This window comes from Thunnus maccoyii, chromosome 1 (assembly GCF_910596095.1).
Source record: "Thunnus maccoyii chromosome 1, fThuMac1.1, whole genome shotgun sequence".
Lineage (NCBI taxonomy): Eukaryota > Metazoa > Chordata > Actinopteri > Scombriformes > Scombridae > Thunnus > Thunnus maccoyii.
In genome coordinates, this window is record NC_056533.1 from 37,029,137 (window position 1) to 37,043,453 (window position 14,317).

The window sequence follows — 14,317 nt, forward strand, 5'->3', positions numbered from 1 at the left end:
CCCCCCTCCACGAAATGACTCATTTCACTATCAGAATTTCATCCGTTCGGTTTAGAGGAAGTCTAGAAGAGCTGCACGATTAAAATGATTTTATCCTCCATTTAAGTTAGCAGAGAGCTAACTGGAAGTCTCTGGGTGCGCATTCAAACAGCCAGAGAGCGGGAATGTCCTGCTCTGACATGAGATTACTGTGAAATACAGAGAGATTTATCTGGTGGTGAAAGGCTTAATCAGCATTGTGTGAGTTCATTCGTTAATCTAACGTACGCTCGTTTATATATAAAAGTTCCGCGCTGCAGGTTTAAGATTTAAATTGAAATCAGACCATCAGGTGTTGGTCACCAGTTACACAAATAATGTGCAGCAGTGGAAACAATCACAATAGTGATGTCCAATTTGTATGTTCAGGTTCACAGAGGTGAAACCAGCCATTCGTTTCCATAGTGGAAGCCCCCCCCGCTTGTCAGTGCAGCCCCCCCCTCCCTCCCCCCTCAGGGTCACGACCTCTTCAGTGAATACAGTGTGCTGGAGCTCGCCGCGCACAAAGCATGAATACAACCAGTATCATAAGGTGCATTGTTTACAGACTATTGTTGTAAAAAAATGCTGAATTGTTCAAAGCCAAAACTGTTGGCACTGCACTCTCCGTCCACACATTTACATGTTAGTGTGCAGTTTGTGTGTGTGTGTGTGTGTGTGTGTGTGCAGAAAACTGTGTTCTCTCTGCTTGTTGTGTTTGTATTTGTATGCACACACCTATTTCAATTGCATGTGTATGTATGTGTTTTGTGCACTGCATGCGGTTGCAGTGTTTGCAGCGGATGTGTATGCGTGTAGAGAGAAGACAACATGAGCGTGGTTGTGCGTTTAGCATATCAATGGCGTCCAGGGCCCCGAGGACTGTTGCAGAACCACTCTGAGCTTTCTAGTACCTGTCGGCTCACCTCACCTTGCTGTATTTAAGGGGCTTTCTTGTGGCGTCGCAGAGCTGACATGAACATCTTTACTAAGGTCCCAGGATTAGCCCAACAAACCAGGTATGTTGAGAGTGCCGTGCACCAGCCGGGCTCACAGGGTCAGGGGTGTGGAGGTGGGTGGGCCCGTGGCTCCACATCCCACCTCCTGCTCGTTCTCCTGCTCTGTTCTCTGTGACGCCTCCAACGCCAGTTTCCCAAAATCATCTGGACAGTGATGATGGTTATAGGAGACATGCACACATACATCTCAGGTGCAAGATGATGGTTTTAATTTGAGAGACTGAAGCACTGAAATACTTCTAAATCAGTATCATTCCTAATCTGTCGGGAATAGAAATGAAAAAAAATGTTTTTGTTGACCAAAATGACGTAATGAAATTCTCAGAAGCTTCAATTACACTTCCACACACGATTTAAATATCAGCATTAATTGGAGAATTCGTTTTTTATGAAGTTTCTTTGTGGTTTCTATCTTCTGTCTTAGTTATTGAGTGGTGTGTTTGGGGTATAAGTATTCATTAAAAATGCTTCTATATCTACAGCAAGCTGGGGTCTGTGCTCCAACGTGCCTTCTACGGGTCCAGTGGGAGGGTGAGTCAAATAATTGAGTAGAGCTACGTTTTGTTTTGTTTTTTTCTGAACGGATGATATCGACTGTGTGGAACTGAATTGTGAATCAATATCAAGGGTGAAGCGGCAAAAATAAGTTAGTGGTATATAAATGTAATTTCTACAAAAATGTCATGATAGTAAAAACAGTCACAACAAGGAATTTCATTTAATTATTTAAAGCAGATTTAATTAAGGATTCAAGGACTATTTGTCACAATTAGTGTAACAGTGGAGGAAGCAGAGGTATTTGTTTATTATGTACATCCATTTGATGATACTTCTACTCAACTACAGTTCAGATGAAAATATTATTTCTGCTCTGTTTCATTTACCTCACAGGTTTATTACTTTTCAGATTAAGATTTTACATTAAGAAAAATATTATAGTCTTATAAATATTCAGTCTGGTTTTCATTCTAATTTTTCTACGACTACTGCCATTGTAACATTTACCAATGATGTATTGTCATCGTAGACAATTTACAGGTGGAATTTTTATTGATTTAACTAAGGCTTTCGATTTAGTTGACCATTATCTTCTTGATAAACTTTATGCTATTGGTATCTCTTAACAGGCATTATTTTGGTATATTATTTTTGTTTATTTCATCACAATCAATCAGATTATTTAACTGTTGAATAAGTGTTGAAAAGGGTGTACCTCAGGGATCTATTTTACGACCTTTACTTTTCTCAATTTTTAAAAATGATCTTCCAAAAATTTGTGCTAATTCTTCTGTTCAGTTATATGCAGATGACACGGTTATATACACATCTGACTCTGATATAACTAAAATTCAAGGCCCTCTGTAATCAGAATCTTTTTTTGTTCAAAATTATTTTTTTTTAAAATAAGAATCTCATGTTAAACAAGCGGAAGTCTTGTAGCATGTCATTTGGTACTAGTGATAATCTTAATCATTCACCTGCTGAGTTAATTTTACCGATGGGTCTTATTAAAGTTGATAAATGTAAATACTTTGGACTTTGGATTGATTCTGAATTTTCTTTTAGGCCTCTTATTGATTTTATTAGAAATAAAAGAAACGCTAGTCTCAGATGACTATATTGTTTAATTAAAGGTAAAGTCAGCGATTATAATCCATTACACTTTTTTTCAAATTCTGCGAAATTCTGTTCTGTTTGTGCGCTGAAAAAAAATCTGGTGTCCATACACAGTCCAGGCTGTAAATGTAAACACGGTGGCTCGGAGTGAGAAGTGTTGAGACCACAGAGAGGCGGAGAGTGTAGATAAACTGTTGTGCTCATATTAATAATGTGTGAGAGGAACAGAAGTGACTCTACAGCTGACGCATCACTCTGGAATCCGCCATATTTAGTGTTTATTTCAAATATAAACAATCTCTCTCCAGAATCACTGACTCTACCTTTAATGTTTGTTACCTTTCGTGTTTTGTACCTGACGACCCCCCTGAAAACGAGATGACGCATCTCAAGGGGTTTATCATCTTATTAGATTATTTTGAAATAAAAAACTCAGCACAGTGTTATAGATTAAATCAGGCTTTTCTAACCTTTTTGGCTTGTTTAACTGAATTGTTAACAGTTCAACCAAATAGTATTTTACACTCTAAACGTCTCACATGGTTTCATTTAAATACCTGTTTGAGGCCCAAAGAGGTGAAATTATTTCACAATAAAAAGCAAAAATTCTGTCCAAAGATGACTACAAATTTACAAACTCAAATTAATCTTGTGACCTTTTGGAGGGCTAACCCCCAAAACTAGCTACTAGGTCAAAGGTCTGTTTAATATCTTACTGTAGTTATTGGCATAAATAATTAAGATCTAAAGAATTAAGACCAGAAAAAATGGATAGAAAAAGACTCCACGTTTAAAAGAATACTGAAAACTGGAGTTGTGTGAAGTTGGGTTTCTCTACAAGCATGTGATGGGAAACACAACCAATTATCAAACAAAACAAAACAAAAAAAAAGCTTCACACATGGGGGGCCCACAGGAAAGGCTGGATCCGCCACGGGTCAGACCTCCTTTAAATCCTAGAAAGTGTAAAACTTCTACTCGTGGTGCAAATAAATGTAAAAAGACAGAGGATAGTGTGCATATCTAACCCTAGTTGGTTATAGGAGCAGGACAAAAAGCAGCTAGTAAAGAAAAGGAGAGACAAGACTGTCTGCACACTGAAATCTGCGAGCGTCACGGTTTTTATTGCAGCATTTCAACCTGATGAAGATCTTACAGGGTGAAATGTTGCAATAAAAACTTGGGAGCCTGCAAATTTCAGTGTGTGTACAACCTTTTTTCTGTTAATGCAAATGAATGTAACATTTGTACATCAGAGTATGAGTAGTAAAATGAAAGCAAGCTCTTTATATTTATTATTTTTCCTCTGATATCTCAGGTGACCCTTTTCGAGCAGCGGAACTTCGCCGGCAGACGGCTGGAACTGAGTTCTGACTGCCCCAGGCTCAGTGACAAGAACTTCCCAGAGAGATGCAACTCTGTGCAGGTTGAGAGCGGAGCGTAAGTCAACACCACCACCTAAAGCGGACGACAAGTCACTGCAACACACTCTGGGTGTCCAAAACAGAGAGAAATTTGCAGGCTCCCAAGTTTTTAATGCAACATGAAGGGTGTAAAAGTAGATATAATTAATTATTCCAGACTTTAAAACCAGATTGGTGTAGATGGGATTCTACTCTGCTGTTACGGCTAATAAGGAGGTTTTGCTTATGTATCTTTGAGCAGAATGAACTCTGAATTACTTTACATGAAGTTATTTAATTAGGTGATTTGTTGGTGAAATAATGTCTCGACGTCAAGGTCAAAACTGGATTAAATGTCAAGGTTCCAGGTTGCTTTTATAATAGTTTTAAAGAAAAAGCTGCACAGAAAACAGACATATAACACTTAATAAGAAAAATAAAATCCGCATATAATTTGCAAACACTGGCCTAAACATAAATAACAACACTAACTTGGAGTTGGAAAAACTTATTGTTAAAATGTGCAGGAATTATATAACTATTATTTTACCAGAACTTCAAAGACTCACACTGACTCAACATTGATATGCTGTTTAAAAAAAAGGTTTTATGTAACCTTGATGTCCAAAAAATGTCTCTTTTTCAACCAAATTTTGCCCAGTTTGAACCAGAAATCATTTGACCTACAACTCATCAAATCAACACAGGATTTTTATTCATATTTCAGACGGAAATTGTGTCTAATTGTGGAAATTCAAGTTTTGAATCATTAAGATTTCTTCTGTCTACCAAATGGTGTTTATTGGGAATTGAACTTCAGCTGAAATTTGGGAGTTTGGCTGCAAAATGTTGCTTTGTTTTCTGCTCTTTTAGTCCCTGCTAGTCTTTTTTCCTGCATCTGTATTTGTATCTCTTCTCTCTCCTCACTTTCTCTGCTCTTTTTAAAGATGGATCGGTTACGAGCATGAGAACTTCCGGGGTCGCCAGTACCTGTGGGACATGTCCGACCGCGGAGAGTACAACTGCTACGACAAGTGGTGTGCTCAGGTGGACCACATCGCCTCTGTCCGCGCTGTCAAACAGGTGAAACAGGAAGCTGACGAAAACACACACATGAGTTACATTCAGTCAGTCAGTACAGGCGCACATCAACATGCAAACACTGTTATGCATCATGCTTAACTTCTACAAGTCTGCAAACCTGTTTTATTTGACATTTTAAGGATGCAAACTTTGTGTAAACTGTGTAAAATCTGTCACACAAAAGTGTAGATTGTAAAGTTTTTAATTTCCCAGTAACAGAGCTGTGCCCTGAGACTCTATAATAATAGTTAAAAAGAGGGTTTGTGTGAAAATGTCGGCTTAAAATCAGAAGTACATCAACAGAAAGCAGTTTAACTGTACACTAACACACCCAGAAACAATCTCACCCATCAACACGCACTCACTAGAGGTGTATCTGTATATTTCTGTTTTTTGGGTTTTTTTCAGGACAATAACCCTGGCAAAGCGCAGCTGTTTGAGCGAGCTGGCTACTCCGGTAAGAAGATGGAGATCCAGGACGACATCCCTAACCTGATGAGCCGTTACAGCCTCAACAGAGTCGCCTCCATCCGCGTTCTCGGGGGAGCGTAAGTGCAACATCTCAGCCGGTTTCTATCACTGTTAATACACTATCAATCAGTCCTAAAGGCTTAGAATTTTCACATTAAACTGCACTAAACCATACATGTGGTTTATAACAGGAGCTGTATATCTAGTTTCCTGGTTATCCTTCCTACACAGTAACAATATTTCTGCATGTTTGGCTGTTTTTTACTACTTTGGCTTCACAATATTGACAATCACATGGATTCATGGTATTATTAAACCTCATCATGGTACTTTTAATCAGCTGTAATTACTATAAAAATTTACTCCGATGGGCATTTGTGGAATCCTAAAATGCAATATATGTTCATTGTTGTCATTTAAACGGGCCGTTTTAAAAATCTTTTGGGACAAATCTCAAATTCCAAGTTGAGAAAAAAATCTTACCAGAAGGAGGCCATTGCAACCATTTAGTGGCTGTTCTGGAGCTTTCCATGATGGACTTTGCTCAGCTGTTAGAGAATTAAAGATGTTCAAATGTCAGTGTTTTCCAAGGACCTTAAGGACTTTTCGACATAAAACCTGAGATTCAAAGTTCATTCTTGAACTTCATCAGTTGATGAAGATCATGAGATATGATCAAAAGATCCAGAACAGCTACTAAATGATGCTTGTCGGATTTTTCTAAGGTCAAGAATGAACTTAAAAGCTAAAATTGCAAGTCAATGACACAGAAAATCATTTTTTCCTCTTTTGAACAGAACTGAGATCAATACCTCCAATGCAAACTGTAGCCCTAATAACACACAGCCTGTCTGTGCATTTTTATTTCCTGTTCCAGGATTTTACCACGTCAAACTTCACACTTAAACGTAGTCAGTCGATGATTTGTTAATGTTTAACAGGGGGGTTGGCTTAAAGAGAGCAGCCCACGACTACACGCTGCTACTTGTCACTTTGATCATGAAGAATTGAGTATTTATAGAATAGTTTAAAGAATGTAGTAGATCCAAGACGAAACAGACAGAAGGGCGGGACTGAGAGAAAAAGGCACAATTACAAATCCGTCTGCTACTTCAGCACCATGGACAGCGCCAGAGATTCATCAATACACAGCACAGTTTGGCTGCTGATATTTCAGAGCCGTGATCTTAGATTCTAACCTGCAGTCAGATAAAGGATCAATGAGTCAGGCAGACTAGACTAACGTACCTCATAGATCTCATGTCGCCTGCTGAATGTAAGGCTGCAACTAATGATTATTATACCTATCAATTAATCAGCCAGTTTCTTTGTTTAATTAATCATTTAGTCTCTAAAATATCAAAAACAGCCATCATGAATCAATTTGTTTTAATCAACAGTTTGCATTTGACTGATCTAAACTTTGTTTGCAGGTGGGTGGTTTATCAGGAACCAAACTACAGAGGACCTCACTACGTCCTGGAGAAGCGTGATTACAATAACTTCTCTGACTGGGGCAGCCAGAACAGCACCGTGGGCTCCATGCGCAGAGTCCGCTTCAACTAGACACCAACTCAACCTCCGATCTACAAACTCCTGTCAGCACAACTTCCTTCCTTCAACGTCACACTCATGAAACCTGTCAGCTTTACACACAAAACCTATTTTAGTAATAAACTGTTAAAAAAGACAAACGCTTTGAGTTTTTATTGTTTGAATACATTTTAAAGTCGTCACTATTCTAAAAGGATTCAGGTTGTAAATCAAAGGAATTCTGATGCTTTTGGTCAATGAAATGTTAAATATTCTGCAAGCGGTCAAAACATAGTCTAGTTATAACATGAGTGTTTAAGTGGAGTTTTATGCATCATTAAAGTAAAAACACTCATGTACAGAAGTTGCAACTTAAGACAGATGTACTGATTTATGAATAGCTGGTGTAAAATTACTCAAGGCTGCTTCAAAATGGTTTGTTACAAGTCAAAGCTGTGAAAGACAAAGAATTTACTATATTGCAAGCTAATTAAAACATTTTATTTCACTTTATGAACAAACATTTTTCCAAAAAAAGATCCCAAGATTCATGAATCCACATATGCCACAACATGCAAGTGCAATTACGCACAAAACGGACACATTAAAATGCATCAAGTACAAGAGATACAACCAAAAGTACAGAACATTTGTCAGGTGTGTAAGAAAGACAAACAGAATAAAGAAAGGCATGAGGTAGACCGACTAAAGCTCAATAAACCAGTTGGTTAACAGGTTATTTCAAGCAAAAGTCTAATAAAGATTTAAAATAAATATAAATAACTTAAACCTCAAGATTCTTGCTTCATAGAAATTTGTTTTAAACAACCTCTGATTAGAAGCTGTGCAATTCAGACTTGATTGACTGTAGTTTAGATGCAGTGGATGAAAATCTGGCGTACCGCAAAGATATTTGGCGACACATTGATGATAAAGCAAAATGTATATAGTGCCCAAAAAAAACCAAAACAAAAAACAACCTCAGATCAAAAATATAAAGACATTTTTATTAAAAACTAGTGAAGTTTCTCCACAGGTCATGAATCTAAAATAAAGTGCAAGTGAAATGTCCAGACGAAAAAAAAAAAAAAAAAAAAGTTCATCTCAAGGGTTGTTGAGTAGAGCAGCCGCCATGTTCTGGACGATCGCAGACTTCAGCTGAGGAATGAGGCTGATTTTCATCAGCTTGCTGCTGGAGTACTTGTTCTTGACAGCCTGCAGAGAAACAGATTTATTCATTTAAACTTGTGCTTCACACATTTCCATTAGATATTGTGCTTTTTAAAAATCAGACAACTCACCTGGAACTTTGTTTTCCCCTCATTTACGATCACAACGTTTTTGGCGATGTGCTGCATGATCGGCTTCAGGTGGGCCTCGTCGTAAGTGGAGTAGTGCTGCTGTGTAGGAGACTGACAAGAAAGCACAGACCAGTTTAAAAAGCAGTTAAGGAAACTTCTTTATATATTAAACTGGTCGCTTCAATTCCAACAAACTCACCCACGGCAGCCCTTCCAGCAGCCGTTGAGAGAGGCACAAGGAAGCAGCGGCGATCTCAGAGGGACGATAGTGCACCATGTCGTAGTCGATGAGGGTCAACTCCATCAGATACTTGGCCAGCGTGTGTCTCTCTACATCAGACTGAGACACAAACATCCAGGACATTATAAAACATTCAACTGTCCCATATACACTTGTGTGTGTGTACGCATTAATGTGCAGTAAAAAGAGAGTCAGGGATACAATTATCAGTCCAAGCAAATAAAATGTCAGTACAACTTTCCAACTATTGTTAGAAAAGAGCAGCCAACAGATCTGACTGTTAGTATGAATTTTTATTAGGAGCATTGTTTGTGTGGTCAAATGAGTTGTGTGCAAACTCTTCGTTGAAAGACTAATTATGGAAATTTGAGTGCATTTTGTTGGCAGATCAGTTTAATATTGTGAAGGAAAAACTAATGAACTGTTCAGATAGAAAGGTGATTGGTGCTTATTGCAGTTTACTGACGGTTCCAACTTTTCACACAGTTGCCACAATCTTGATAAATCTGGTCTAAACATGAAGAAATAGTTTTCATCCTTACATCTCATTCATGCAAAAAACTCACATTAGCCACTTTGGAAGCCCGTCTGAGGAAGTGTAACGGGAGAGGACGTCCCAGCTGAAAGTTGAGGCTCCTCAGAACCAGCTGCTCCATCTCCAGAATCTGAGACTTTGTAAACGCGTTGTCTGTGATGTAGGCGAAGTCTCCGACCTCTGGAGCGTACATCTCCTCGTACTTGCAGGCCACCAGCATGGCAGTCACACCGACGAGCTGCAGCTTTCTACGAGAGACCGGCTGGACCTGCAGCGCAGCAGGAAGGTTTTTACACAGCTCACAAAAAACATGAACACAAAAACACAATTCAGGCGGTTTTTACCTGCAGAAAACGATCCAGGATGGCAACTGTCAGGTACAGAGTCTCCTGCAGCAGCTGGAACCTGGAGTGAACCTGGACCATCCAGTCGATCAGAAGAGCTCGCATGCGGTCAGTGATTTCATAACCCTGCATGTAGTTGGCGCGTACAGCCTGCTGCACCTGCAGAGACAGACGAGGTTGTAACAACTACAAAAAGTCCACACAGCCTGATGAAACTGCAGGTTTTTGAAGTGTAAAGACATAAATAAATGTCAGACTTGTTCCATCTTTAATGTGATCAAACTAACAAAAATCCAGATGATGTCTGCACAACCGGCACAACTAATACTTTGTGGAAGCACTTTTTGCATTTATTACAGCAGCAAGTCTTTGTGAATAAGTTTCTATTAACTTTGCACATCTAGACTTTGGAATTTTATCCCAGTCTCCTTTGCAAAAAAGTTAAAAGTTCCTTCAAATTGCGATGAATCTCTGTGCTGCTCTCTTTAGTCAATCCACATGTTTAATGGGACTGAGGTTCGGGCCATTCCAAGACTGATTTCTTTTCTGAAGCCACGTCTTGGTCGACTTGGATGTTTACTTTAGATCATTGTTATTCGGAGCCATTTATTATCCCGTACGTCTTGACAAAAGCCTCTGATCCAGCTGAGAAGCAGCCCCAAAGCGTGATGCTTCCACCACCACACTGTTCCTTGGACGATGAGCTGTATCGGCTTTGCACCAAACATCTTTAAGAATTAAGGCCGAAAAGTTCAACCTTTGTTTTGTCAGACCATGAAACATTTTCCAACATGGTTTGTGATGACTGAAAGCATAATTTAGACAGTCTTGGATGTTCCTTTTTGCCACATAACTATTTGTTTTTTCCCCCCTCTGGATTTTTGTTTGTTGGAAGATCACATTAAAGATGGAACAACTGACACTTATTATTTCTGTCTTTACATTTCAAAAACCTGCAGCTTCATAAGGCTGTGTAGACGTTTTATATCCAGTGTAAAAAGACAGAGCAGAGCATTTAGCTGAGTGGGGGATTAATTACCTCCAGGTCACGTAGATAGTTATAAATATCTTTGACATATTCTGAGCAGAGCTGTGGCATGTCAGCGTCCTGCTCGTCTACGTCCTGCACGGTGAGCAGCGCCTCAGAGAAAGCCTGGCACAGTTCGTCCTCCTTCATCAACACGTCAGCCGACTCCTCTGAGACCGGAGGGAGAGGATCCGCAGGCGCTTCGACCCGGACTACTGGATGCACCGGCTGGGTCGGTTTTGCTTTTTGGGCACAAGATGGTTTGGCTGATTCTTTGGCTGCTCCCTTCTTCTGGAAGAAAAAAAAAAGAAAAGTTAATGTTTTATTCAGAAGCAGGCTTTTGTTGAGATTTGGGTTGTAGGGCTTGTTAGATTAGTTTCATTATCAATCAGACAATCATTTTGATTCCATGAATTGTTTAGTCTATGCAATGACTAAAAAACAGGGAGAAAAATCCCCATCACATCCAAGAGCCCAAGATTCAGTTTGCAGTGATAGATGAGAAAGAAAGGCTACAAAACTTCACGTTTGAGAGGCCTAAACTAGAGAATATTTGACAATTTTTACTATTTTTGCTTGAAAACAACTCAAACTATAAGTTGATTATCAAAAATGGTCCACAATTGTTCTCATGATGGGAAAAACAAGTAGAGTTAATTCAGCTGTCTTCCTCTAGTATCCTCTACATGGTTAGACATGAACACTAGCAGATTTTTGCTTACTGTATCTGTATCATTTCAAAATCATGGGCGTTAATCTGCTGCCATCTACTCTTCCAGTTTCTGCCTTTCTGCCAGATGATGAAACCTGCCTGCTGTAGCATCCAGATTCCTCTTCATGTGATCAACTGAAAGACCGAATCAAGACCAACAGCCCCAAACTAGAAGTATACAGACAGGGTTGTCCACATATTTCAGCCTATTGTGAATCTTGGCGTGTGATTCACGGTGCTAAATGCAGGTGTAGCATATTTGAAGGAGGGACTTTGGCACTAAAAAGACTGTAACGTTGAAAGATATCTACTTGATTTGACTCATTTGGACGCTGAAGCTTCATATTAGCTTCAGATAATCTTTTAAATACATTTTTGCACAAAAGGAGGACTCTGGATTTTGTCCTCCATCACTTGGATTGTAAGTGCATTATGAAGGGATCTTCTAATGGTCAGTATGAACAGGAGGGACGATTACAGCAAGAAAAACATTTTTCACTCTTCATTTGGGCTCCTGACAGACTTGATGAATTGTGAACCTGTCCTTTAAGGGGGTATAAAATATGAAGGCCTGTTAGTGACCCAAACTGTTTGTCTTTCATAATGTTACCTTTGTGTTGTTGACTGCTGCTGCAGTAAAGTTAGTAATCTCTCCAAGAGCAGCTCTCCTCGGACCTGCTGCGGTGGTTTTACCCATCTTTACCGAGTTGTTTCTGGCTGGGAGCCGCTGAAAAGAGAAGGACATTCAATTCAAAAACTTGAGAAGCTAGAGAAAGCCGCCTGACAAAGAGCTACCTTTAATATCTACATAAAGACACAAGGGAACAAGTTAGCTTCAAGCTACAAAGATGGTGTTAGCTAACGGTGTTAGCCGGCGAAGCTAACAGCAGCCGCTTCACTACGAACTAAACACAGACAAACAGCTAAATAAAGTAATTTACTCACCACAGCACGAGCTTCCACAGACGACATATTTAACGTCGACAACGAGGCCAAACTGTGACTTCAGGAAACGATTTTATTTCACCACCAACCAGCTCAATTTACCGACCAGATCCGTGAACACCGATTTCTGCAGGTAAACAACAGTGAGCCGAGCAGCTTTCAAATAGCGCTCCGTCGAATCTGATTGGCTGAATTTTTGAAAGGACGCTCCTGATTGGCTGACTACACACACAGTGGCCAAAGGTAAAGGTGAAAGTACATAAGTATTATGAGCTTGATGTAGTTAAAGTATTGCAGTAAAAGTACATATGTATTATGAGCTTGATGTAGTTAAAGTATTGCAGTAAAAGTAGTGGTTTGGTCCCTCTGACTGATATATTATTATATATGACATCATTAGATTATTAATAGTGAAGCATCAGTGTTAGAGCAGCATGTTACTGTTGTAGCTGCTGGAGGTGGAGCTAGTTTACACTACTTTATATACAGTTAGCTAGTTTAGTCCAGTGGTTCCCAACCTAGGGGTCGGGCCCCTCCTCAAAGGGTCAGCAGATAAATCTGAGGGGTCGATCATGTTTTTTTAATGAAAATGTTTAAACCAAAAAGTAACTAGTAACTAAAGCTGTAAATAAAAAGCAAATAAATGTAGTGGAGTAGAAAGTACAATATTTCCCTCTGAAATGTAGTGGAGTGGAAGTATAAAGTAGCATCACATGGAAATACTCAAGTACAGTACAAGTACCTCAAAACTGCACTTAAGTACAGTATTTGAGTAAATGTACTTAGTTACTTTCTACCACTCATTATGTTAATAGAGGTGATTTTTTTCAGTAATACACATGTTGTTGATTGATGATCAGTGATATTCAGCCTCAGCACAAACTGCTTGTTAGAGCTAAATTACCAAACAATTAATAATAAAGGAAATTATATTTTCTGTGTTGACATTTAGGTAAACAAGTAAAATAAGGGTCTGTGCTCTTTAACTGTCAAACATGGCAGCAACATTTTCATATACAGTATGTTGAAGTAGTACGTAGTATGCAGCAGCTTTAAAAAATGAATGTTGGATGTTTTTTTCAGGGAAATTAATTTTTGCAAACATCTAAAATTTAAATAATAGACATGACGTCATTGTGAATGAGACAAGTGCAGGATGTCAGGATTTGTGTTTGCTAGGATGGAGATGGATAGATGGATTTGCAGTTTTGTTTTTTGTTTTTAAACTAAAAGTAAATTAATAAACCGGATGTTAAACTGCAATCCTGATGAAATTACCCGATCCTGAAGGTTCTCTCATCAGCTGAGGCTGCGGTACCAACTGTTAGGCTTTAATTAATAAAACAAAATCAAATACTTACAAACATTCAATTCTTATATATTTTAATATCTATTTTTCCACTAATTATAGTGATGTAATATGTCACATCAAAGCCAACATCTGTAAATATGCAGCAGGTGTTTTTAAAATGCAAAAGTTACATTTTCCATTAAATAATCCCTAAACCCACAGCTCACTGTTTCCTATCAATTTAAGAGGGAAAAACACATAATAATTCATATAATCACACAGAATAACAGGAGAAACACACCCGTCATTTATATGTTTATATCTAAATACTTCCAGAAGGAAAACAGACCGAACAGAATTTCTAAATATATAATTTGTAATTAAATTTGCAGCTTGAATGTCTTTTATTTGAGTAATAAACACTTATCCGTCTAACCAGAGATAATCACATCCTACGGTGGCGTCAGTGATGCGTCTATATTCTCTACGTAAGGCTGCCACATTAATATGAAAGGTTCTGTATCCTTTTTTTAAGGCTGCATGTGATCTTTCCACAACTGTTCGTATCAGTGAGTAAAAGGGAATCAGATCTCGGTTGGTTCCTATTTTAAAAAGAAAGAGACGCTGCAGTAATGAGATTATTATAAGTCTCATATTATAAGTTGACAAAGATGGACAAGCGGTGGCGCTTACTGCTGATTTATTGAAGCATCTTTTCTATCTGATAAGAGTAGCTGAAGTCGCATCTTTACATAACCATGAAATTGCAAAACACAA

General features: G+C 38.7%; 2 protein-coding genes across 3 annotated transcripts; one reads left to right on the forward strand and one right to left on the reverse strand.

Moving 5' to 3' along the window:
- Positions 1-1,039: 1,039 nt before the first annotated feature.
- On the forward strand, positions 1,040-7,301 carry crybgx (crystallin beta gamma X). Its single transcript, XM_042411060.1, has 6 exons — positions 1,040-1,188; positions 1,520-1,568; positions 3,973-4,094; positions 5,005-5,140; positions 5,549-5,688; positions 7,045-7,301. Exons 1-6 carry the CDS (start codon positions 1,040-1,042, stop codon positions 7,175-7,177), a joined length of 729 nt encoding a protein of 242 aa, XP_042266994.1. The 3' UTR covers positions 7,178-7,301.
- An 824-nt stretch (positions 7,302-8,125) lies between these two features.
- On the reverse strand, positions 8,126-12,394 carry LOC121894652 (G2/mitotic-specific cyclin-B2-like). Of its 2 annotated transcripts, none has more exons than XM_042407394.1 (8): positions 12,250-12,394; positions 11,915-12,031; positions 10,605-10,880; positions 9,566-9,724; positions 9,253-9,489; positions 8,645-8,785; positions 8,446-8,556; positions 8,126-8,359 (listed from the first exon to the last, which is right to left on the reverse strand). In XM_042407394.1, the coding sequence occupies exons 1-8, from the start codon at positions 12,274-12,276 to the stop codon at positions 8,249-8,251; spliced, it is 1,179 nt and encodes a 392-aa protein (XP_042263328.1). In that variant the 5' UTR covers positions 12,277-12,394; the 3' UTR covers positions 8,126-8,248. The 2 variants fall into 2 exon arrangements, with proteins under 2 accessions (XP_042263328.1, XP_042263318.1); XM_042407384.1 differs by having other exon boundaries at positions 10,605-10,883; positions 12,250-12,393.
- Positions 12,395-14,317: the final 1,923 nt, after the last annotated feature.